Source organism: Gobio gobio (genome assembly GCF_949357685.1).
Source record: "Gobio gobio genome assembly, chromosome: 8".
Lineage (NCBI taxonomy): Eukaryota > Metazoa > Chordata > Actinopteri > Cypriniformes > Gobionidae > Gobio > Gobio gobio.
This window is the reverse complement of record NC_137114.1, coordinates 42,538,291-42,565,460: the sequence shown is the minus strand read 5'-3', so window position 1 is coordinate 42,565,460 and position 27,170 is coordinate 42,538,291. Positions and strand designations below refer to the sequence as shown.

Below are 27,170 nucleotides of genomic sequence, written 5' to 3'. Positions count from 1 at the left end.
TATGACCAAATAAACAGTTTTCAACATTGACAGTGATCAGAAATGTTTCTTTAAGAATGATTTCTGAAGGATCAAGTGATACTGAAGACTGAAATAATGGCTGCTTAGAATTCAGCTTTGCCATCACAGGAATAAATAACATTTTAACTCAACAAAGAAGAAAGTCCTCTCACTTTCAACTGCTTTTATTAACAGCAAATTTCTTAACGTGTAAATACTTGTATGAACAAACTTTTGATCAAATAAAGGGTGAGCATAAAGACTTCTTTCAAAAACCTTTCAGACCCCGGACTTTTGAACGGTAGTGTATGATTACTGTAGCGTAACTGAACATACATTGTGGAAGGATGGTCAATGAAACGGCAAAGAATGAAAAAACACTTCCCTAGAAATGTACACTTTATTTGAACTAGGAGTACAAAACAATGTTCAGTATGTACAATACTTGCATGACCACATTCAACCTCTTTGGTCTGATGGATTAAATGCACAGAATAAGCACTTAAGTGTGGAAATGCAGCAACACCACTATGCAAACTGAAAGCTGAAAGATTCACAATTTTAAAGCCTGCATGTAAATACCATTAATTGTACTGTACCATTCAACAACAACAACAATGGAGGTGTTCAGGAAAATTTACTAAAACTAGCTACTGTAATGTCAAAACACTGGCATTTAGCTAAACCTTAACAATATAAATAGAACATTAAAACAAAACAAAACAAAAAAGTTTACCATATTTACAAGTAATGCTTAAACCAGATCACATACAATTCTGCCACAAAACAATGAAACGAACACACGAAACAGGTGATAATCTGAGAAAAGAGGGAGTGTAAATATACATTATTGAGCTCAATGTCTTTAGTCGTTGAAAATGGGATGCCAAACAATCCAAGCAAAAGGCACGGTTTTCATTAACACACAAGCATTGGTCCCTGCATCTTCTTACTTCTGAAATCACAATATGTAATTCGTCCGGAGTAGACATTTTAACTTTAAGTCTTTATTAAAATGTTTATAAGGTCTAAATGTTGATAAAGTATGGTCTTCTAGATCCCAATAAGTATAATATAGGGATGTCATTTTGCTCATTGACTTGTTGAAAACTAGCCAAGTGCTCAGTATGAATCTGAAAATCATGCTTCACATCATGCCACAGATTAGGTACTATGTGTAATTCTACAGGAAAAGTCCATTGCAGATACTAAAGGCCACAGTGTTTCTACCATGTGAAATTGCAAGTATGAAATTGGCATTAACTAAATACCTGATACACAAAAGTAACAAAAAAAAAAAAAGCATTTTTTAAAAGGGGATCAAATATGAAACCCAACATTGTGAATGAACACTTTACAGACACGGGTTTCGGAACAGGCTTGATCTTCAACGCAAAAGATTCACATATTTTACAACACGCATTATTAATGAAATCCCCGGGCACAGGGGAGGCACAGACACATTACAGATGATGGTGGAGATGTAACTGACACAGCTACTCGGGTCCTCCATTACAGCTTCTGATTTTTCTTCTTCTTTTTTTTTTTCACAGATTCCACCAATTTTTCACTCCTTCTCTCATGGATCTCTCATTAATCCTGACGAAAGACAAGATACATAAAGAGTTTAGTTGGTTGTAAAGCATCCACATATACACTTGTTTGAAAGATGGTAATACTTTGGATGCATTCAATTGATCAAAAGTAACAGTAAAGACACTTACAATGTTCTAAAAGATTTGTATGTGATCAAAGAATCAGTTTCCCAAAAAATATTAACACTGATAATAATAAAAAAAAAATTTCTTGAGCAGCAAATCATCATATTAGAATGATTTCTGAAGGATCACGTGACACTGAAGTAGACACTAGAGTAATGGCTGCCGAAAATTCAAAAGTATATTAAAAATAGAAAACTTAATAATATTTCACAGTATTGCTATTCTTACTGTATTTTTTTCCCAAATAAATGTAGCTTTGGTGAGCATAAGCGACTGTAAAAAAATATTTTAGCAGTAGTGCAATTCATAGTAAGAATGACCCCAAACATTTCAACGGTAGTGTATTAAACACACACACATACACATACACATCAAGGCCCAGTTTCACAGCCAGGGCTTAGATTAAGCCCGGATTAGTCTTCGTTCAATTAGGACATTTAAGTGCCTTTATAAATGTGTTTCAGAAAAAAAACATTATTACTGTGCATCTTGAGAGAAAACAATGGCACTGACATATTTTAAGATATGCCAGTGCAAGTTGCTTTCAGTTAAAACAGCTCAAACATGCATTGACACACACACACACACACACACACACACACACACACACACACACACACACACACACACACACACACACACACACACACACACACACACACACACACACACACACACACACACACACACACACACACACACACACACACACACACACACACACACACACACACAGTTTCAGAAATCTGTTCCAATCTCACCTTGAATGGCTCCTTTGACATTACACGTCAGCTTTTTGGCTTTGATTCTCCTCCAGCTTCTTGCTCTCCTCCGCTGATCCGTCTTCCTTTTCTCCGGTTTTCCAGGATCCTTGCCTACATTCAGATTAAAAATTATATAATCTACCACTTTAAACAAATCTCAATGACATAAGCATGGTTCAAATATGCAAATTGTGATGAATGGACACATCTTTATAAATCAGTTTGAGACATGGATGTTATTTCAGTACCTGAATTTCTTCATATACAGCCAGTAGGCCAGTCCTATCGCAAGAGTGGCCACAAGCAGGCCAAAAACAATGCCAACAGCCAGCGCCGTCTGGTCACTGTACTCATCTTTCTGATCTGCTTAAGAAACAGATAAAACAGTCAGAAAAAGATATGGACAACAAATGAGAAGGGGAAGACCATTCATTAACTAAACAAAAGTAAACAAGACACTGATGCAATATTTGTCAGGATGCTGGGCATCTCAGCACCTTTGTTTTAGCCTTTTTTAAACAAAATAGAGATAAAAGCATGTATTAAATTACAGTACAGGCACTGATTTTTGGCATATGCTCTCTTCCTCTGTAATGCTAACCGTACAGAGTGGCAGACCTGATTGTAGATAACCACTCAACGTCTTACCTTGTTTGGCAATTTCCAGCTCCTCAACAACTGTAATCAGATATAAAAATCATATTAACTTCCATTCGTATGGAATTCTCATTGTATGAAAAGCCCAATGCATACAGAAGTGAAGAAATGATAGAAATGAATAGAAGAAATTATATATATGTGTGTGTGTGTGTGTGTGTGTGTGTGTGTGTGTGTGTGTGTGTGTGTGTGTCCTAAATGAAACAGCAATGCATGTAAAATACAGATATCCAGCAGTGGTTCGTTTTAAAAAGGTTAAGCAAAAGATTTTTCAGTCAAGTGAAAGCATGTGTTAGTGAGAGGACAGACCAGCATCCCGACAAACAGAACAGAAGAGGAGGGTGAGGAAAGGGGAACTCTAATAAAAGATGCAAGAATATTTAATGTTGTAATGCTACATTGCCAACCAAACCATTAAGACAAAACTTTGATTAAAAACAAGTTAGATTAAGTGTGTTTGTATTGTAAATTATATTCAACAAATAAATATAACCAACAAATAAAGCTACACAAAAAATGCGCTAGCTACTCTATTATAGTTATTATGGTCACACTTTACAATAACATTCCAGTTGTTAACATGAACAACAGTGAAACATTCTTTTGTGAAACACAAGCATTTATTAATCTTAATGATAATCCCAACATTTACTCGTACATTACTAACATTAAAATGTGTATCCGCTAAGAGTATTTAATGGACCCAAGTTGTATTGTTATTAACCAGTGTTAATACTGGTTAATAACTAATTATTTTTAGTCAATGCATTAACAAATAAGACCTTATTATAAAGTGTTACCGTTATTTAATTTGATGTAAAATAATGTTTAAAACACAAACTTGATCTTGTTGGGATGTGACTTGAAATGAATACATAAAGTGTCATTTCAGATGTCAAACACTGCCATTTACAAATGTTTTTCTTTTAAAAGTTTGGTCTTAATGATTTTGTTAAAAATGAACCATTAAACAACTTTACAGGATAAATACTGTGATGCACGAGGGTTCGGAAGTCAGGTAAGAGTGGAAAGGAGGTTACACTTACGTGGTGACACATTAATGCTCTTATTTGCAGAGCCCAAGGCATTAGAGACCATGCAGGACACAGTGAGATTGATCTTTGGAACGATAGTGATGCTGTTTTTGACTATGCCATCCACATAAGCACCCTCAGCAACCTGCAAATACAGCACACAACATCCATTAAAAAGACATCAGACTTAAACATTACCAGTGTACTTCAAGGCTATTAAAACAAGACATTTAAAACAACGATACAGGAAGTACAGGCTCTTTTGTAAAGGATTATAGTAACCACTAGAGAGCGCTATTGCCCTGTGCACTAGTAGATTCACTTTTAGGGAGGCATGCACTTAGACAAAGAGAAAGCAGACGGTAGACAGGCAATGAGGTAATGCACATCAGACATCTCATGAGTTGCACTGACAGCTCAATTTGTACCAATACAAAACCACATAATACAGGAAGTATGTAAAAGCCTCATCATTTTGAATTGCTTCCTCTGTAAACACCCATTCAGGCACATTAGATGTCTGGTGTGTTTGGACAGTGACCTTATCCTAGTGCTTACTGATATGGGTACTATAACTGCTTTGTTTAACAAAATACATTCTGTCCCAATGCTACTGCCGTGACTCACTGCGAGAACATCTTTATCAGTTCAAAAATGTCCTGCTAGCTTGTTCGAAATAAAAGATGCAGTTTTACTCTTTTCAGGTTATTTCACTGTTGAAAACAGCAATAAACCATGGAAGATGAATCCTAAAAGAGCTCAGATGCTCAGAAATGTCATCATAAAAGCTTTAAGGGAGGCTCAGTTTCAGGTTTTAATAATAAAAAAAGGATACTTATAAAGCCAAATAAAGTCCTTTAGTAACCGTAATAATAGGTATTAGGTTGTTACATGATACATTTGATATATACAAATATATTTTAAAATATTACAGATGGAAACCATATATTCACAGCGAACAAATATAATTTCACTCCTTGCTTTGAAAGAATAATGGCATGTTTTGGCATTGTCCTCTTGTGATATGCACTGAACAACATGAACACCTGGCAAATGACACGATGAACACGAATAACAGGGAATTTATAAAGAAATTTTCCAGGTGTTTAACAAAACATGCTTTCCTGGGAATATTGGGTCTCTTTCACGAAGCATGCGTACGTACACATTTGTGACATTTAAAAAAATAATACAATTGAAAACAGCTAATTCTAAAATTTAATAATGCTGTATTTTTGATCAAATAAATGCAGTCTTGGTGAGCATAAAATAATTTCTCTAATCTTAAAGTACTTCATAACAAGAATGAAGTGTGTCAGATAGTTCAGGCTTACATCTGTGCCATTGACACTCCACTGTACTGTGGGTTTTGGAAAGCCTTCAGCCTCACAAGTCAGGACCTTGTTCACGCTTCCAGTACCACGCGTCTTGATCAGGCTCTTGATTACTGGAGAACCTGCAAAAACACTCAATGTCATTAGCTATCAAAAACGGTCACCCAAAACGGTTTTCTGAAGCATTTCTATGATTTACAATGGTCTGCATCTGGAATGTAGTCAACAGCCAAAGCAAATGCATACTTTATCAATTAAATATGTATCTTACCTTGAACTATTAATTCAAATGTTCCTGTCTTCTTGAGGCCAGCCATGGAAACAACAAACTCATACACACCAGAGTCTGAGTACTTCAACTTGTTGAACTTGGGCGGGCCATCCACCTTGATTTCACCCTAAAAGAGAGTTTCAGCATTCGTGAATGACTAGAAATTAACACAAGGAGTAGTTTTTAATAGGGATGAGTAGTCATGCGTGCCATAGTTTTTAATGACAATGTTTTATAAAGAGACATTCATTTTCTACCTTTCTCCAAGATTTTTGTGGTGTTCCTGACGCTTTAACATCTTCTGTCACCTCAAAGCTCTCGCCAAGTCCCTTGAAAATTTTACCAGTGGTGCTAAAAACCACATCAAGATCTTTTGGGGGAAAAGACAAAAGAGCTAACAGTCACATTTTTGACTTTGAAAAACAATCCAAAATATAGCTGCAAGCAGCAATAGCGTGCCCAAGCCCGGGCGCCACCCCAGTGGCTTTAGGGAAACAGTCTAAGGTGGGCAATATGCATTTAAAGCGGGTAATACCACTTAGTTGAGACAAAAAATAAAACATTTCAAACAACATTTTTTTTAATGACAGTTTTAGTGACAGTTAATGATGTCTGAAAACTGTTCTCAGCAACAAGGCGTTTCTTATCAGTGTTTAAAAATAAACCTATGCCGCCATCTGGTGGTTATACTATGCATTACATTTGATTTTATTCATTTCTTTCAACAGATCTGCATACTTTAAACTGCATATTTTTTGCACATAATACATTTTTATAAAAGAGTGTTCCACAGAGCCCCCTCACAACCTCCCCATGACAACTTGAGCCCTGGCCTGATGGCCGACAATTCTGACGTGTGTGCAAAGTTTCGGAGCATGTTAAGGGACCCCGAAGTGCCCGAGAGAATAAATAAATAAATAACAAATGTTCCTACGGAACACAATAGGGCCCAAGCCCTAAGGGGGCAAAAATATAAGAATATAAGATATAAGAAAGAATCTTGAAGTATTTCCTTACATTCAACTCTGATGGGTACAGAAGCGGCCATATCCTCTTTGTCCACCAGCGAACAATTGTATTCTCCAGTGCTTTCCCGAGTGACATTGGTCAATGTGTATGTGTTGGACTTCACATTCTTTTTCTCTCCCTACAGATAAAGAAAGGCAAATTAGGCAGCAGTTCGAGTTGAAACACAGCCTTCATTTCCTGACTGCCACACAAAGTGAACACTTTGAGTTAATCTGAGAAGATTTACCTTCACGTAGAAGATGTAGCTAGGAGGTGGAGGGTTTCCATCTGCCGTGCATTTGAGGGTCACGTTGTCCCCTTCCTTAAAAGGACCCTGGGACACCACTTGGAGACTAACCTTCTCGGTAGGGTCTGTGGAGAGAGGGTTTGTGTAAAGCAGGGAGGGCAGCACAGAGAAGCCCTGCCAGAGCCCATGCAGATAAGGGCACTTCAGAGAAGCTCCTTATGAGCCAGAAGAGGCCCTTCAGCTCAAGAGTTGAGGCTTTGAGAGTGCTCTCATGGTGTGAAATGCTTTTGAGAGTTAGCAGTGGACTAGTACCTTCACAATAATAGCCAGGGGCAAGACAAAACCCCATTCAACATCTAAACGCCCTGCTCCTGAAAGGCCAAATTACATATCTTATTGGACGAAATTCAACAAGGCATTTGATTCTGATAAGGCCTCTTTTTCATGGCTACTTCAAATGGAAAGAGAGTTATTCTGAATAACCCTATGAATTATGCTCAACATTAGACCATTAACCACTTCAGTTTTGAATACATTAGCTTTTAGTGAGATTGTTTGGAACTGAATAACAGAGGAAAGTAGAAGCATTAGGATTAAAAACTTGCCAAAAATGGCACAAATAGAAACATTAACCAAACACTACAAGAAAGAATAAGAAAGCAGTATAACAAAAAACACTTACAGTTCACAGTGAAGATCAGAGGGGAGGAATCCATGTTAGCAGACCGGATGTGTTGAATCTGACAGGTGAAACTGGCATCAACGTCTCCCTTCACTGCTGTATACTCAAGGTAAGAAGATGTTGCAGACAGTCTCGTCTCTTTATCAACATCCACAGTTCTCGAGATTTTAATGGCTGTAATCAACACAAATAAAATGTTAATAAAGGGAAATAAATGTAAAGAAATAGCACCCAAGAACCTTTAACTCTTTCCTCGCCATTTACAGTTCTCGTCTTTTATGAGAAAACGCTTCACTGACATTGACGAGTTTGAATGGCTTTCTGTGTTTTGTTTTCACGGTTATAGGGTAGGGGCGCCATAACACATCTCCTGAACGGGTACAGTATCTCCAGATCAAAACACAGGCAGAGCTATCTCATATGCAAGCAGATACATATGGAAAATCATGCGATCATCAACAATAAACAGCATATAAATCAAAACGGCCTAATGTTACAGAGTGAAATGTCGACCCAGGAAGTGGTTAGGCTTTGGGGGTGTTGATGAACTCGATCCATGAAGCTAGAATAAAACTGTTTTAAAATAGAGAGTGTGTTCTTTCTTTTGATATATTGCATGATCAGATATTCACACAACAAAATATGCTGGGAAATTGCCATGAAATTGTGAAAAAAGACCAAAAACGCTAGCGGGGAAAGAGTTAATAATTTGGAACTAACCCTTGAACAAAAATGGAGAACCACTTTTATGATACTTTAATGGTTCTTTTTTTTTAAATCGTTTTTGGAAGTTTGAAAGCTTTATTACCCATTATTGAAACAGTTTTTGATTTCATTTGTGTCATGCAGATTTGGAATGAATTGAGGGCAAGTAAATTTAGGCAAATATTTGGTTGACCACCATATTTCACTCTACCTGCTCCATCAGACATAAGTGGAGTTTTGTTCTTGAACCATGTGATATTGGCAGCTGGATTGGCGCCTTCAGTACGACACTCCGCCAACTGATGAGACAAAAATAAACACCACACAATATTAATGTGAATATTAAGAGGACTTTTATTCATATGGGAGACTTCCAGTGCAGACTATAAGAATTGGTCATCAAGTCTTTAATCACAGTCATGCTGTATTCACTGCAAATAAGAATATTTCATTCTGTGTTGCTATGTTGTGTCTAATATATATATACCTTAGTTAGTTTGCCAACTGCCATCGCAGTCGTATGGTTCGTAATCTGAGGTGACGATGGAAGCTCTGAAAAGAGAAGAAACTGCGTTAGTGTAGTTCATAAATGCATTCAATAAAATGATCATTTAGTTCTGTCATTATAAATATGAAAAGGTTCTATTGTGTACGATTCTTACTGTAAATGACCAGTTGAACAGGGTACTCCAAAATGTCTTCCATCCCCACCACCATGCAGGTGAAGGTTCTCTGATCCGTCATAGTCACTTGTCTGATGACGAGGGCGAAATCTTTTTTGATACTGACTCTGCTCTTGTAGTTCACATCGTCTGAAATGGTGGCATTCTGACCCACGTGTTTCACCAAAATGTTGCCATCGATATCCTAGTGCATGTAAAAAGTATGTTTAACAGAGACAACTACAATTACGGTATTCATACATTGGCATTCTTGTTTAAGTGTATATATTTAATTTAACAAACTTACATATTTCCATTTAACAAACTTGACATCCGCTTCCACGACAGACCCACTGTTGCATGGGATTTCAACAGTGTCTCCATACTTTCCGGTGACAGTTACCAAGCCACTCACTAAAATGCACAATTGAAAAAAAAAGAAAAAAAAAAGTGAGACGGTGAATACAATGCGTTGTGAAAACATCCTATGAAGGTAACATTAGATTCAGGAGAACTCATATGTGGAAGTAAACACATCCACATAGACATACGTACAATGATATTCTCATATTGCTACAGGTTTGTATTTTTGCAACTAAAATGCTTGATTGTAGGTAGAGAGGGTGTTTGCAGTGGCTTTTTATTCTGACCCTCAATATTTTAATATTATGTAAATATCATTAAATTTTGCCTGGCTGATTTGCAGGCTGATTTGTATATTCAAAGAGCTTTTTGCAAAGAGAATATTTTTGCTGAAAGAGAGAAGTCTGTTGAAGTCACTAAATAAAATAACTCAATATGGGCCATTATGGGCAGGTAAAAACTAAAAAACTTGGGTTCAAGCATTTTTAATAGATGTTTTTTTTTTTTGGGTCAACTATAGACTATCAACTTTCAATCATACTCTTTGAGTTTTCTATACACATCAACTTGACCTGAGATGAGATTGGCCTGAAACTAAATATTCAAACTGGAACAAGGCTCTGAATGTGATTTCGAGACAAACACCAAAGCCAGTAAAACTGGTTGCTGTGTCACAACTGCACTTCTGAGAAGAGGAGTCAGCAGCTGAGATGGATAGCTGTCAACAGAAGCCTTGATAAAAGTAGTATGAGATGAGATTGTGACACAAAACCGCATCTTTCCACAAAACTCCCCTGAAATGCATCATGAAATGTAAAGCTTGACTGAACCTGCCACACAGTTACATTATATTTAATTTATACATTGAAGACTATGCAGTGTTATTTTACATTTGATTATTCTATGTCTGTACCTGAATACAGTTTGTTTTCCAATATCGTGCAGCCATATTACAACGTAAATTACTTTCAATTCAAAACAATACGTTTGTCCATTTAGTTATCTGGCAAGTAGCACTGTATTAAGTGAAAATGTACAGTAAGCCAATCAGCGCTAGAAAAATAAACCCCTTCAGGATCATACAAGACCCTGATGACAAGTCTGTCAAGTTTATTTTGTGATTAAGAACTACTGCCTGTATATTATCCCTAAACTGTAACGGAACAGAATACATTTGTAAGACCTGGACAATCTGGATCGACCCCATTAGATCCATTCAATCTAACAGCCGTCCTGTTTTTTAGCATGGCTTATACTGATATACTGTCTTGGGTGACACTGGAGCATTAAGAAGCAGTAGCACATAAAGCAAACGGATGCTGGCTGACACACTAAAAGAGCTAAGGATTGAGTGTCAGATTGCCCTCAGAGCTTCAAAACCAGCACCAGGTGAAGTAAACAAATGACACTGGCCTCCCAACCCCCTCATCCCTCTGCTCTTTGTTTCATGAACAGGTGCTGCTGCAGGAGCTTCTTCATTCACCTGTTGCTAAAACTCTATCCTGCTGAAAATCTCTTGATGGAAAACATTATGTCCTAGACCTAGAGCCTGCAGCGTGCTAACAGATTATTCATTGAAAGCATACAGGAAGAGACTACAGGACTTTGTTGTTAGCTTTTTAGACTGTTAGGCTGTTTTTACACCCTGAGTGTAATTCTCTAAAATAAAACTAATGTTGTTTTGTTGGGCTTCCTAAAAGTCAGAGACCACATGCAAATCTGGAATTCAATTAAATGCATGAACTCCATCTCCAGAGCTGCTTCTGTGAGTCACTATATGAACATTTTACCATTTCATTTGAGAACAACCATCGTCATATCATAAACACACAGAAACTCAAAAGGTCTTCACGGCATCTCGAAATGTTTTTAACTTGTTTAAGTTTAACTTGAAAAAATTGTGACAGAAATATTTTACTGTTGTATGTTGTACAGTAGAATTTAGCTACATCTCAATAATACTAACACTAATAATAATTTATTATTAAAACTTTTTTAAAAGAATAATCTACATTTTTCTTCCATGTTTAAATTTTAAGGCTCTGTTGTGCAGCACTTTGTTTGACAAAATGTTTAATGTCATGATTAAAAGATCAAGTTAAATGTTTTGTGTCTTCATTTGATTGCTGGAAAAATTTAAAAACACAACAGAATTTATGAGGGAAAAAAACATTTCATAGACAATTGCTTGATTGTTAAAATGCAATTAAACAATTAAAATGGAATCCAGAAATCTTAAACACAGAATTTGGTAGGCCTAAAAAGGAAAACATATTTCATATGGCCCTATGCATGTCATTTTTGTTAAAGTTATTAAATTGTACAAGTTTTATGATTTCAATTAATAAGACACATTTTGATTACTTGAATTTAAATTTAACGATTAAAATGGAGTCCAAAAAAATGCAGACAAATTAAAATGGAAAAAACAGAATTTGGAGAATAAAAAAAAAAAAAACATATTTCATAGGGCCCTATATAATGGTTTATAAAATTTAAGAGCTTAGAAATGTTCAAATTTGGATACATTTCAATAAAAATCCACAATTAATACATTTTTAGCAGTCAAATTGAATGTCATAGAAGGATTATAATGGGTGAATAGGTTCAGAGACGCTCTCACAGGCCGAGAGGATGTTCGCAAACCATTAACCTGAGGATGAGTCAGTTAAGTGATCGTGTCTCCGTAGTTGCCAAGAGCAGCCCCGCCACCATAGAGAATGTCCAGGAGACAGAGACAACCCAGGAATTGATTTGGAGTCGGTCTTATTACACCAAATGTCCTTCTTTACTCACTCCAACATGCAAGAGCCATTAGGCTTCCTTGAAAATGCCATAAATTAAGTCTACGACGGGCCTGAAATTGCTCTCAAAACAAAACTCATCAAGCAGGTTGGACTCATAAGTGATAAGTGCACTCAGAAATCACATCCATTAAGTTCTAAATTATGTATTTGATTGCAGGGGCCCCCGGGGAACTTGAAGAATGTCTGCACCTGACAGCAGATCATGGCAGATTCAATACTGACCCAGAGGATTCACCGACAGCCCCCCCATTCGTGAGCGGCTATTAAACGAAATAGCGAACTATTAACAAAATACAGTCAAGCAGCTTCCGTGGAGGTCCATTAACCCCAAAAGCAATTTACTAGCTTAAGGTTATGACAGACAGTTCATTCTGCTGCCGCTGCAGAATCTTCAAATCCATTACTCTAAAAAGAAAAATTGCTGGGTTGTTTCAACCCATGTTTGGGTCAAATTTGCACATACCCAACTATCGGTTTAAGCCAAACGATTTTTAAGTCAAACGGTTGGGTTTATCCATATTTGACCCAAACATGGGTTGAAACGATCCAGCATTATGTAGAGTGATAATAAAGAAAAGGAGAAATATTTAATTTAGTTAAAACGTGTTCAAAGTTATTACAAATAAGTCTTAGTATTCAATGCATACCATTTTTTTTTAAAAGAAAACTTTCAATTTATTGAAATGTATTAACGTTTTGTGCTAAATTATTAATTATCAATTCAAAAATGAAAAGTCACACCATATGACATTCAGAACTAACTTTATCATAAAAAGAGTCAAATTATCTGATATTTCAAGAGACTTAGAGACCATGACTCAATACCATGAGGGAATTCATATTTGAAAAATTGTTTTGGTAAATTAAGAAAAAAAAATATGTCAAAGGGTTTCTTTTCAACAAACAGTCTTTTTTCCTCATTATGATATCAAAATATTTTGACTTTATGGCCCAAAAAATATCAAAATTTATTTTAATTTAGAAATGAGCAACATGTGCTTATCCCAGAAAAGGTGTGTGAATTGCATTTTACTGTATTTTTTTAATGCATAGCCCTATTAGATAGCATAGGGTCATGTCATTGACCCAATTGTATCATGCAAGTTATGAGAACCTGGTACCATTTGAGAAATTAAAGGGATAGTTTACCCAAAAATGAAAAAAGTTCCTTCATCATTTCCTCGACCACAAATTGTTCCAAACCTGTATGAATTTCTTTCTTCTGAAGAAGATATTTTGAAGAATGTTGGTAACCAAACAGTTGATGGACCCCATTGACTTCCATAGGATTTCTTTCCTTTCGCTCATCAACTGTTTGGTTACCCATATTTTACAAAATATCTTCTTTTGTGTTTAACCCAATAAATAAATTCATACAGGTTTGGCACAACTTCAGGGCGAGTAAGTGATTACGATTTTTAATTTTAGAGTGAACTACCCCTTTAAAGTTCAAAACAGAAAGTCCATCCAAGTTCATCCAGGTTATCTGTTAAGGCATGCCATGAACGTACTTAAATTAACAGACACTTCAAAATGTAAAACTAATGAGCACGTCGAGGCAGTCAGTCTTGACTTCTAAAAATCTAATTGCTCGAACATAAATTTGTGAAGATTTGAAGTTTTCGTGTGGTCTTTGATTAACAACATTCCCAACATCAAAGGTGTTCTGTTGAACATAATCTCAAAGCATTTCACAAGACAGCGAGGTGTCTCGTATTTTTGCATAGACCGAGAGAGATAGCCTTTATCTCTTTATCTAACCAGTCTCCCTGCTCCCAGAAGCCTTGAGGCCCTGGGCATTTACATTCCACAAGATCCTGCAGGGCCCCTTGTGTTCATAACATCAGCGTTTGCTTGCAGCCAATGAGATACCAATCAAATCTGGTGCCAAAACACAGAGGTCAGCGAGCTTGAATTGAGAGTTAAATAAGCTCTTTCTCTGGGCTCTAAAAGGGCCGCCTCCCAAGTTGTGAGAGGGCCCATAACAATTCAGCCCTATACAGTGATATTGTAATCTGTAGCATACCCTTACTTTTTCTCTCGAAACATAGAATCAGGAAATTAATTAATTAACATAAATTACGCGTTCTGAGCTTTTATAAGTTGTACGAACTCAACAGATCAATTATCGGCACAATATGACTGTGACTGAAGCCCAATTATTTTGCAAATTTTTGCATTAGTGGCATGCGAAATCCCCATGGACGCGTTCAACAAAACTGTGATAAGATTTGCGTGAGCTCTTCCTATCGCGACACTGATGATACAATGTAAAACCCATTTGAATTCTATTGAGAATATAGTAAAACGCTACAGAGAAAGTCGAACATGACCTTTACTAGAATGCATCACGTTCTATTGCATTTATCGTGGTGAACTTCTTGCAAAATGTATAATAGATAATCTGTTAAGGGAAACGATTTTTCACTATAGACTTATATTACAACTGTGGCATGTTGTAGCTATAGTTTCAATGTGCATGTTGCTATTTTTCATAACAAATGCCATAGATTAAAAAAAAGGTAACATTGGCCTAAGCATGGTAAAGAAGACCCTTTCGAGTCTTGCATCTAATTATATCATTATTGTAACTAGGGGTGTGCACGAATATTAAATCTAATTAATATTCAATTTTCAAATATTTCAAATATTCAATTATTCATTATATTTTTATTCAAAATAAAAATACTATTCGAATTTTACTATATTGCTTTGCTGGCCGTAAATGCAGTGAATCCAAGATAAATCCCGCTAAAACATGCAGTTATAACTAAATCCAGTGGGTGGCGCTGTGGAGCTTGTTAATAAGTTAAGTATATTTGATCACATAATGTCGCCGTCTGCCTCGCGATGTTTGGAATTACTTGGATGAAAATTGAAAATGAGCTTACAAAATGGAGTTACTTTTGATAAAATTAATTAATGAAATAATATCACGACCACAATGAGAAATCACATGAAATCCAAACACCAGGCGAATGAGAAAAGACAGCCGTCCATCACTGCATTCACGAGTGCAGGTAAGCACAGAGCGAGATAACATATGAAAGCAAAATGAACGAGAGACAAAGGCTTCCTTTAAGTTTTGTCGAGGGTTTAAGAACAGAAAACACAAAGTGCTGTTAGAAACTCTCTGCAACGTCTGTCAGCGGAGCGCGTTCTCACTCGAGAATATCATCATCCACATGATATTATTCTTTTTCATTTTAATGTGAAACAATTGAAACACGATAACCATATTTTGACTCGAGTGTATATGCATATTTTGCACGATAACTGGCGCGCTCTGCTTTATTAATCCCCGATCACACAGAACGCGTTTTTCAGGTTCGAAAAAGCAAGGCGCACTGTACTGCCTTTTATTGGTTGACGTTTTTCAATTTTGAAAATAGCAGTGCTTTTGTTCTTTAGGCCTATATTTTTTGCTTACACATATTGTGAAAACCTTAAGATATAACGTAAACTTGTTGTGTATATTACCTAATCATAAGTTTGTTCAGAAATGGTAACGACAACTTGATGAATAAAAAAAAAAAACGACTTTCTCATTTTCTCAAAATAACGTCATATAAATAAACGAATATTCGTTTTTTATGAGCCCAAATATTAGAACACAATATTTTGGGAAAAAATGCCCGTACCTAATTATAACAAATGCTATAGTTATAAAAATATAGTGCAAAAACAATGTTTTTTTTTTTTCATAGGTACAAGATAGAATCAAGAGCTTTAAAGTCTGGACCTTGAATTATTGACTAAACAACTGGTCCCCCCATGTGTAAAATGTGTTCTGCTAATCATGACAGATATTAGGAAAAACCTGGCTTTCAAATATTCCAAGTGATAACAGGGAATTTACATTTTCAATATAAGAAAATCTTAAGCAAAGATAGTTTGACTTCCCATGGCACTTTGTAAACAAGTGATTGTTAACTAGGCTATTACTTTATTGCAAGTATGTTAACTTTGCATGTGTAGATGCAACAACAAAAAAAACACTGCGAAAATGAACAAACAAACAAAAACCTTAACTCTTTCCACATCAAACACGGAATTTTCCATGGAATCCGTCTGTGTTTTGATCATCATACTGAATCGGATCCAGACATAATCTTTGACAAAAACATGATTGTATCCGATGTTGCTATATGAAACCAAAATATTGCTATATGAAACTTAACTTCAAGTGTTAACAAAAAAAAGAATGTATGAAGCGAGAATAAAGCACGTTTTTTTTTGTTTAAAAGCAGAGGGTCAGTTATTTGATAGATTGCATGTTCAGATATTCATACAACAAAATATTCTGGGGGCATTTTTGTGAAAATTTTAAAAAACGCTGGCAGTGGCTGGAAACTTTAAAACACGCTTGCGGGGAAAGAGTTAAATGGTTCACACTTCAACCCCCCATTGTTCAAACCAAAACTATGCCTTTGCAACCGAGAGGGGGGGAACGCCCCCCAACAGGCACTTTTTCCCCCCACTTCAAGCACTGGCTTTATAAATAGGCCACCTTTATACCCGTTTAAACAAAAGCAAAGCAAATATTGATTTCAGAAAGCATGGCTGGTGGGTGTGTGCTCTGAACTCCCCTCTGCAGGGAGTGAAACAACAAAAAAATAGACAGCGGAACTTAGGGAGTACTCGCTCAAGGCCTTTTCTGACTGAGCGATTAACTCTCATGAATTATGTTAGGTTTAAAAGGTTCTGACGTGATAGTATGTCACTACTAATGAGCCGGTTCTCTCCGTTTTTCCTCCACTATGATGCTGTGATACAACAAAGCAGATCTTTTTATCACATTCCTGTGTAGTTCAGGGACTGGCCAGGTTTGTAGAAAAGGTCACAAAGGTCCTTAACTGTCTCCTTCTTCATGATCCCTTTAGCCTAAGGGTCTACATCTGCAGAAAGCTAGCCAGAAAACCTCTTAAATGCAGTTTATACAGTGCAGACTTTGAAGGAACTTCATTTAAAGGATTTTAAACCATAAATTGGATGGAATATTGGTATTTGTTGAGCTACCAGAGCAGAGACCTTTTCTCTCTACATTTATTAGAGAAGACATGATCCTAATAGATGCTAAAAAGATGATGATTAGATGATTTTTAGAATGAAAAACATCATTGGTGGTCAAGTGGTTATGGCTATAACCAACCAACTCCCACCAGTTCAGTCAATCCATCCATAACAAAAATGGTAAAAAGAAATGTCCAACTCCAGGTAACTTCGTACCCTTTTTAAGTAAATCCAAAAAAGTCTCACGTTGAAGACTTTTCAATCTATTCCCACTTCTTAAAGTACATGGAATAGATACAAATTCCAATTAAATTCAATTCCAATCCACAACGCACCTCATTATAATGCCTTGCTATTGGATACAACAAAATGTTTAGAGCGAATGTAAACTCCAGTGCTCTTTGATGACATTAAACTCTTACAAAAATTGAGAATACTAGAAATCTGTGACATTTTGGAAGGCCACCAGTCTAGCTCTCATGTTGACAGAGCACAGACATCTGGGACAGGTGCGGCTGTTGTTCACTACTTGTGCAGGCATGCCAGCTCAAAAGCAGACAACATCAAAGTTCCCACAAAAGAAAGAAAACCAAAGAAACATGTATTCTTTATAACTTCAAAGTTATAATTTCAAAGGATTATTGGAAAGAGGCCAGAAGTTCTGGGAAAAGGAAACATTTCCATAGAAACACAATTGAAGCGTCTGGCTTTTCACTATCAGTATGCACTAACCCGCGCGTCACATTATAGTGGGTCATTAAACCGACTTTTGAACCGAAAGATGTTTGTTTTTAAATTCAAATGTAAATTGCTTTTTGCGACCAGCTTTACTTCTGTAATCTGATAGGATCAGACTCAGGAATCAGAATCTGATGCTTATGATCGGATTAATATTTACAACAGTCCCCAAAATCTGTGACATCAGCAGAAAATTGAAGCCGTTTCAGTGGAAGAGGAAGTTAGTTACAAAAAACAAACACAGTCTTATCGTTCATATTCGCAATAAGATCACACATTAGAAGGAAGTAAGTACGTTGACATCTCATGTTGACTTTAAAGCAGCTTGGGTGGGAATCTACCATTTTAAACCTTAAAGGGATAGTTCACCCCCCCCAAAAAATGGAAAAAAGTCATCAATTATTCACACTTGTGTTTTTATGTGAATAAAAGCCTAAATTCAATTTGTTCATCATATAAAGTGATCATGTCTAAACCTATGGGTTAGTTCTACAATCTCTTTATGAACTTTTTGAAGAGCCAAAGTGAAAGCGTAGCTGTCAATGGAGGAACAATAAAAATCTCCACATTTGTGTTTTGAAGACTAACAAGTCTTGTGGGTTTAGAACGACAAAAGGATGAGTAAATGTGACAAGGTTTTCATTTTTGGGTGACCTAACCCTTTAACGGATAACCGTGTCAACATGTTAGATGCTTTATTTCCACTAATATTTTCTTAATTTTTATTGAAAATAAATGCCTTTCCGATCTGATATGAGATGGGAAAAGGGAGTAGAGTGAGTTCAGCAAAAGGCGGATTCGAACCTCGGGTCGATTTGCGTCAAAACTTGATGCTATGCGTCTTACCCCTACACTACTGCCGCTCTCAATGACATGAGGATTTCCATGATTTTGTCTTGCCCAACCAGACGTTTAGCAAACAAGCCGGTATATTTGTACTTAATGTAAATGGCATCTACTCCAGTCAAATTTTTCTGAGAGAGGACCCACCCACATTTGTTATGCTTCCGACGCCCATGAAATGTTAAGAACAGGGAATCATTGAACTTGGCAAAAAGAAACAGAAACTAACACAAGCACAGTGCACACAATCTGCACCTTCTCTGCAACAACACGCTAAATAATAGAGAGTTCTTGTAGAAAACATTTGTGAATATGAACATAAACCTTGCAAATACTTTGACATATGTCAGTTTTCATTCAGGATGTCTGACAGTTATAATCTACAGTAAATAATTCATAACATGTTTGTATGTGAGGTGGCTATATGAGCTGAGAAAAGGCTTGTTTATGAAGACCAACCATCAAAACATTCAGTCAAGGAAGCTAAAATGAGACCCACTTCGGCTAACCACTGCATCATATCTATGACATCACTAGCTGGTCATGGTTTTATAAAGCCTACATTCGAATGCTGCTCAACATAGCACCCACGTCCAGTTGTTTAAAGCAGCTCTAAAAAAACCTGTGTTTCCCCCCCTGTTATATTGAGATAGGAGGAGTCCTAAGAAGATCCTAAGATTTCTGTGATTTTACAATAGTAGCTCAAACGATCCAACCAACAATTTCAAAGAATGAGTAGTAGAGGTCGACTGATGTAAGCACTAAGGTGTGGTCACATTAGTAAAATTTCTGTACATTTTCATAAGAAAACAATCCATCCATCAATAGCGTAGCAAATGTATGAATCACAGCTGACCCAGAAGTGACTTTCAAACCAAGCAGCTTTCTGTTGGTCAAACACCAAGTCCATGAGACACATTTGTACCAGTTGCATAATCTATGAGGGGAAAACTTTGGCCCTCGCACAAAATTCCTGAATGCATGGAAATGACTGGATTTTGCCCACAAAAATTCACCAAACAATGGTAAATGTGACCACAACAGGTGTGGTGGTATGGGTAAGTTTAAAGGTCCCGTTTTTCGTGTTTTTTTGAAGCTTTGATTGTGTTTACAGTGTGCAATATAACATGTGTTCATGTTTCGCGTGTAAAAAAACACAGTATTTTTCACACAATTTACTTATCTGTATACTGCTGTTTTCACTGTCCTCAAAACGGCTTGAAAGATTTCCCTGTTCAATGAAGTCCCTCCTTCAGAAACACGTTACTAGTTCTGATTGTGCCAGCGGTTCCCGTGTTGTGATTCGACAGCAGCTTAGGGCACGCAGAGCGCACGTTACCGGAAAGGTCACGCCTCTCACCATAACGGGGATGCATGCGCTCAATGATCTCTAAGTACAGCGTCCCTGGGACAGCCAAACAAAGGTGACTTGACTCCGGGATGAAAATAACAGCGTCTCGATCCACGCTTATCCACGCGGGAGCAACAAGACCACGCCCCCTTTTTCGCGTACTCTTGTGGGTGGAGGTTAGTCGACAAACTGCTCTACTGACGTAATTAAAGAAGGAAGTACCAGGATGTAGTCGCAGCCGGCCGTTCGCTGTAGGCTTTGAAAGGGAACTTCTGTTAAATAAAATATCTCGCTTGGCATTGAACTTTTAGCTTTATAATTTTACAGGTATTATATATGCTCTAACAGCAACATTACACACTAACTAAAGTTTGAAAAATGGGATCACGAAGAACAGGACCTTTAAGTGTAGGGTTAGGTGTAAGGAAAGTGTCAACAGTGTAATTACAAATGTAACTACAGAAATGAATTACAGATGTTATTACATGCAGGTATTTTTCAAAATGTAAGTACAATGTAAAAACATGTATACACATTACACAATAAGTGCAATGTATCAAATGATTAATTAAAATGTTAGTACATAGTAGTTAAGGCCACCTAATATAAAGTGGGTCCTAAATTTCAATCTAAATTGAAAAACGTTGAATAAAAGGCAGTGCGGTTCTATCTGATCGGGGCCTTACTGTGCTTAAATGGTTGAATACATACAAAATTATGCTAAAATGCTCGCCTTGGCAAGTATTCAGTTAAACAGTCAGTTTTGGAACGTAAATAGTTGCGACAACGCATGTTGTGTAACAGTATATTGGTTCCGTGCATAAACTGTTAAAGTGTCTGTCATGGTAAAAAAATATATTTATCTCGACTAAAGTTATCATTTTAATTGTAAGTTCTAAATAAAATCCTACTGTTAGACCCACCTGAAAAACTTATTCATATCTCTCTTTATTCTATTGCATTTATTTCTGCTGTTGTTTGCAATTTGTTTATTTGCTCGTATTTTATTACTGACTTTTTACTTGTGGCTTTTTTAATGAAAAAACGAATTTGCATTAAAAAAAAAGGTCGATTTTTGTTTGAATATGCTGTCAATTATAGATCAGTATCAGCACGTCAATCGGTGCATTTCTCATTTTTAATATGGTTTACTAATATTAAAATGATGCCTGAGCTTTTTATTTGCACATCGGATCACATGCTTCAGAAGATGCACACAGTATGCAAAGATGTATACGTTGATCAGCAGTATTCCTGATTGTCTCGTTTTTCCTCTTCTCTTTCTTGTAAACTATTTATATATTTCATACAACAATAAAAGAGTCAGCGTGACAGTAGCATTGCTCTATGTAATAAATACAAAGCAGTCTCAATTAAGATAATGTTAGATTATTTACTATTTTACATTAAGTTTTCATTCATAGAATTGGTTTTAAAAACGATTGCCTGATTAATCGGTTATTGGACAGATCAGTATCATATCAATTTCTAAATCAAATATTGCATTTAAAGCTAGATGCACTGATGAGAAATGCAAATAAAATCAAGGTGAAACCTGTGGCTGCAACCAATGAGATGATGACAGCACTTCTGCAATATGCAAAGGAAAGTAAACATTTCAAAACAACTGCAATAATCTCTCAGGCTATGCCTGAAGGGGGTTCTTTAGAAAGAAACGTGACCCGTGAAGAAACCAGCAGAAGTGAGTAGAACAGGAAAAGGAGTAAAAATTATTTCGAATTCTGCCTCTGGCTTCACCTTACACGAGATAAAGAGAGAGGGGGGGGGGGGGGGGAGTGAGAGAGAGAGAAGGCGGGAAAGGAGGGGTAGGTGGCTTTATTGTAATGGCTGGTTTCATTTCCTGAATCCCGGCGCAAACAGTGCAGGATTAAGAGCTCTCGATTGAACATGTATAGTACAGATGCTTCCTCTCAGCTGCTACTGTGAAAACACTGCGGAAAAAGCAAAAAGCAAGTAGTTCCCTAACAAAAATTTTACGCAAAGTCAAAAATATCAGAAGTATGACAGTAAATAGAGACAGATGCGGGTATTCGCAAACCACATGCATCTGCCTCAACCTCAATGCCCCCTAACACACATCTCTTGCAATACATACGGTTTAATACTTCAGTCTCAGTGGTGCTTTTGAAATGCATGAGGAGAACAGAAGCATGCGCTGCAGTAATTCATATGGTAACCCAATGTCTTTTTGAACAGAAGTGCATGTAAAGGATCTGGGTGAGATAACGGCTTCTCGGTGGGGAGTATACCGTTGAATTTAATTACAAATGGAGAGGAGTCCGTGGGAGATGTCACAATCGTACACGCATTAGTTAAAATAACCCGCCGAACAATAAAGTCAGCAGGGGTTCGAAGGAGGTCTTGGGGAAGCCGAATAACAAGAGTGAAACCTGACTTTTTTTGTCCCGAAATGCAGGGTGGATCCAAGAAAGTGCACTGGAGGTTACAGAGAACCGTGGGGGACTTCATGCATCTCAATGGACGCATTTCTGCAAGTCAAGAGTGCCACTGTTAAGCACACACACGCCTATCCTGTTGTAAAACAATGTGTCTCCTCTCTTTTGACTGGACAATTGCTCCCTTGTCTTGCCTGATGACAGATAAACTGGTTCCTATGAAGGCCACTGTGAAAAAGAGGTACTTCTGCCGTAAAGAAGAGAAGAGTTCAAGCTAGAGGATGACAATAGTATTTCCACAGTAGTACTTTCACTGAGGGAAGACTATTAATAAATGAATGAATGGACAAGCCCAATGTACGGCACTGAGGACCTCTAATCTAAGCAAACAGCCTTTTGTTGCGCTATATTTGCTTTCTTTTATAATGGGACTATAAAATGTATTTTGATGGTGCAATATTGCAGACGGGAAAGTCTAAGTGGATGATTCATCTTTGGAATAAAAGATTCTAATATTTAAAAGAAAATTTACTCAGTGAGTAATCCCACTAACCAATCAGGATTACAAGCTCGTTTTCTGACTGCAAAACTAATCTGAAATCAGAATTAGAATTGAAAAAATCTAGTAACATATGCCCATAAAGATAATGAGAATATGCAAATAAGTAGGAATGCACGATATATCGATATTGGCCGATATACTGTATGTTCATTTTTAATGTTAACACACCGATAAGAACATTTAGCCAATATATCAAAGCCGATAAATAACATGTTTCCTTTAGTTGAGACACTTCAGTCGCCACAATGGTTTTGAATTAATTAAAATATGATTGGAAGTCTGTCATATAGGCTACAAAATATTGTAATTGGGACATGCTTGGGACATGGTTTTAATGTTGAGACTTTTGTTTTTGTAATTAGGCTCACAAATTTGGATCTAGGATTTATCGTCCAATATATCGGTTATCACTTTTGAAATATAAAGAATTATTGGCGCATCTCTACAAATGAGTCCTCAATACAAAAGCTAATCAATAAAAAAAGCAAAAGTTGCCAGGAGACAATTTCTCACAGCAAATAAGCATGTACTCAGAGACCTGGTTCAGCATTTACAGCAATACTTGGCTAGAAAGCAAAGTTTAGGGCAGACTTCTTAGAAAAAAAGGTGATTTTTGAAGCAAAAAGACAGAGACCCACCAGCTTAACTAGAAATAAAGGGTGTGACATTGCAGATGGTGTGTTTTGAGGGGGGTTGTGGGGGAGGGGTGGAGAAAGAGAGCGAGAGAGAGAGAGAGAGAGAGAGAGAGAGAGAGAGAGAGAGAGAGAGAGAGAGAGAGAGAGAGAGAGAGAGAGAGAGAGAGAGAGAGAGAGAGAGAGAGAGAGAGAGAGAGAGAGAGAGAGAGAGAACGAAGAACAAAAAACAGATGCTGCACTAAAAACTACTAAGTTGTAAACTCGGTTTGGCCAATCTAGTAGACAAACAGTCACGAGTGTAAATGAAACAACATTGACTAATAACAAGAATGACCCAGACGACACATGACCAAATGCTGACTCTGAATAGAAAACTAGTTTAATTTAACAGTAACAAAAATATTGTATTACCACTATTTTTGTTTACTTTTAATTAGTGAAGTCCAACTTATCCAGTACTGTTTTAAAGAATGACCCTTTCCCCCCCTCACACAACTAAGGACAAAACCGTCGCAACATGTTTAAGTTTGTCTTCCAACCCAGCAATCTTTCAGCACATGACACACTATCATTATGCGTTTGCTTTTCCAGCCCAAAAGGCGAGCGAGTCTCTTTAAAGTGACATTGACAGACGCGCTGGTGCTTTACAATAACAGATGTTGGGCTTTGTTGTCCTTTATTTCGTTACCTGAATATGATACTGCTTCACTTACGACAATAAACCCAATGAAAACCAGCGCCCTTGCATTTTACTCGAGACACAACAAACACAGAGGGACTGAGATACAGGCTCAAATTAATTATTAATCGATTTTAACTACCGACGCGTAAAGGTTTAACTCGCACAGGGTAATATCAGAGTTAGTTTTTTTTTTTTTCACAAGCGAAACAGGTGCAAGAGAAAGGTAGCAAAAGGTGGGGGCGGGGACAAAAAGCGTGTATAGAAATAAATGTTACTTTTACACGGAGAAGACCATAGTGAATTGATATTTTGCGGATAAAGGTAGTAAATAATAGTTTTATCTTTGAAAAGAATTCCAAGTTAAACTCTTACGCGCGCGCTTTGTCTTAAGAGCCTATAATTTCATAACGTGCGAATCTTTTAAAAGTAACACTGTACAGTTCTTTTAATGGCCCACCTCGTTATAAACGTCAAAAGAGACGATCTAAAATGACGCGAACGTTATAAAAATATTAAATAAATGAGTATTACCTTGATTGATCAGGGATACGGTGAGCAGACACGTTAAAAAGGCGGTCCGGAGCATCTTTCGGCAGTCTGGGAGTTACACTCAATCTGGAGAAATAATATCCTTGCGTTAGAGAGTCCTGGCTGGATAATGATGATGGAAACTAGGATACAGGCAGCGTGCGTCGGTAAAATTCAAACTTTGAGGTTGTTCTTGTTCCCCACGTGTCTCTTCTGTTGAAGCTGTGATGGGCGGTTATATGTGCTGAAGCTCCTCCCCTGCGCTGTGTAGGATATAACCTATAGAAAGCATTTGATGACACAATCCTTACCTGGTCCTGTGATCGTCTGCGGTTCAACTTTACTATAGTACTATTCTCGTAATGTTTGATTTGGCAACATCAAACCATGGCTGTGGTGGAAAGACAACACTGGCTCATATGAAAAGCACTATCCTTTATGGGAATTCTTTAGCCCTTGTTAAAGGCACAATATGTAAGATTTTTTTGGATTAAAATATCCAAAAAAACACTAGAACATGTTATATATTTTGTTGACTTGTGTATTTACATTATCCCAAATGATTATAAGAATGTTTAAATCCAGAGAAATAAGCAATTTTAACCAGGACATGGACCGTGTCTGTGCGTCGCATATCAATGACATCATACCCCGATTTCCATGATTTTTAAAAATCATGGAAACACCAAAGACGCTATATGACGTGTTTTATTAGACAGGTGAGAAACTGTTTGGATACATTCATCAACCGAAAACGAATCATTGTTATATCGCTCAACACAGTTAGTCGTATTGTTTAAATCTGGTTTTCTTGATTTACCGCGAGTACCATGTTTTACCATGCCTAATATCCATCTAGCTCACTGCAGTGTGTCATAGTAACTGCCGTAGCGTTATAACATAACTTTAAACACACTCAAATAATGTATCTAATATGTTAAAATTACTATTTACTAACTTATTTAAATCACTAAAAACCACAATAAATCAGACCTAAATGGCCTGAAACATATGATTTGCCATCCAACTACTGCTAATTTCTATACCCACACCAAATGCTGGTTTAAAAACAACCCAAGTTGGGTTGAAAATGGACTAACCCAGCAATTGGGTTGTTTTAACCCAGCGTTTGGGTTGTTTTAAGCAAACATTTAACCCAACCGCTGGGTTAAAACGACCCATTCAATGGGTTAAAACAACCCAAGTTGGGATGAAAATGGACTAACCCAGCAATTGGGTTGTTTTAATCCAGCGTTTGGGTTGTTTAAGCAAACATTTAACCCAACCGCTCGGTTAAAACGACCCATTCACTGGGTTAAAACAACCCAATTGCTGGGTTAGTCCATTTTCAACCCAACTTGGGTTGTTTTTAACCCAGCATTTGGGTTGTTTTAAGCAAACATTTAACCCAACTGCTGGGTTAAAAAAAAACAATTACTGGGTCAGTCCGTTTTCAACCCAACTGGGTTGTTTTTAACCCAGCATTTTTTAGAGTGGCAGCTTTTTTTTTTTTTTTTTACTGACAAAAATTTGGATATAGTTTTGAATAAAGAGAGCCTTAAAGGGATAGTTCACCCCCCAAAAAATCTGTCATCATTTACTCTCCCTTGAGTTGTTCCAAACCTGTGTGAGTTTATTTCTTCTGCTGAACACAAAAGAAGATATTTTGGAAGAATGCCCGAAACCAAACAGTTGATGGACCCATTGACTTATTACTCATTGAGTATTTTTTCCCCCCTACTATGGAAGTCAATGGGGTCCATCAACTGTTTGGTTACCGGAATACTTCAAAATATCTTCTTTTTTTGTTCAGCAAGAGAATAAGAAAGAAATTCATACAGGTTTGGAACAACTCAAATTTGTATTTGTGGGTGAACTTTCCCTTTAAGAGTCAGAATAGACTAGCCTACAAGTCTGGATATTAAGCAATACAACAAAACAATCAGTAGGTATTGTTTTATTGCTTTGTAGGTGACAAACCAACAAAGACAACATTATTTCCAATATGTTCTTTGACATGCAGTTTATCTGTAGGCAGCAGTAATATAGATTAATATTACATTAGCTAGGCATGCTCATGTTATCTCATTAATTAAATAATGTGCATTACATAAAATCAGTCGAACAGGTTAAACCGGGAGTGAAA

At 36.9% G+C, this 27,170-nt stretch overlaps 1 protein-coding gene across 4 annotated transcripts; it reads right to left on the bottom strand.

The window, feature by feature from the left end:
• Positions 1-170: 170 nt before the first annotated feature.
• alcamb (activated leukocyte cell adhesion molecule b) lies at positions 171-25,445 on the bottom strand. Of its 4 annotated transcripts, XM_079823753.1 has the most exons (17): positions 25,336-25,445; positions 25,028-25,111; positions 9,393-9,499; positions 9,086-9,290; positions 8,911-8,975; positions 8,635-8,722; positions 7,719-7,892; positions 7,037-7,161; positions 6,799-6,928; positions 6,039-6,151; positions 5,782-5,908; positions 5,511-5,632; positions 4,189-4,321; positions 3,134-3,163; positions 2,734-2,848; positions 2,483-2,596; positions 384-1,599 (listed from the first exon to the last, which is right to left on the bottom strand). In XM_079823753.1, the coding sequence occupies exons 2-16, from the start codon at positions 25,080-25,082 to the stop codon at positions 2,503-2,505; spliced, it is 1,683 nt and encodes a 560-aa protein (XP_079679879.1). In that variant the 5' UTR covers positions 25,083-25,111; positions 25,336-25,445; the 3' UTR covers positions 384-1,599; positions 2,483-2,502. The 4 variants fall into 4 exon arrangements, with proteins under 4 accessions (XP_079679878.1, XP_079679879.1, XP_079679877.1 ...); XM_079823752.1 differs by having other exon boundaries at positions 171-1,599; positions 25,028-25,433; XM_079823751.1 differs by having other exon boundaries at positions 2,734-2,851; positions 25,028-25,383.
• Between the last annotated feature and the right edge of the window lie 1,725 nt (positions 25,446-27,170).

Bases quoted from the DNA above. Each gene is read 5' to 3' on its own strand.
- alcamb (XM_079823751.1), bottom strand. From the start codon at position 25,082: ATGCTCCGGACCGCCTTTTTAACGTGTCTGCTCACCGTATCCCTGATC. The intron at 8,976-9,085 runs GTAAGAATCGTA...TTCTCTTTTCAG, and splicing joins TGTTCAACTGGTCATTTACA to AGCTTCCATCGTCACCTCAG. The intron at 7,893-8,634 runs GTAGAGTGAAAT...TGTTGATTACAG, and splicing joins ACTTATGTCTGATGGAGCAG to CCATTAAAATCTCGAGAACT.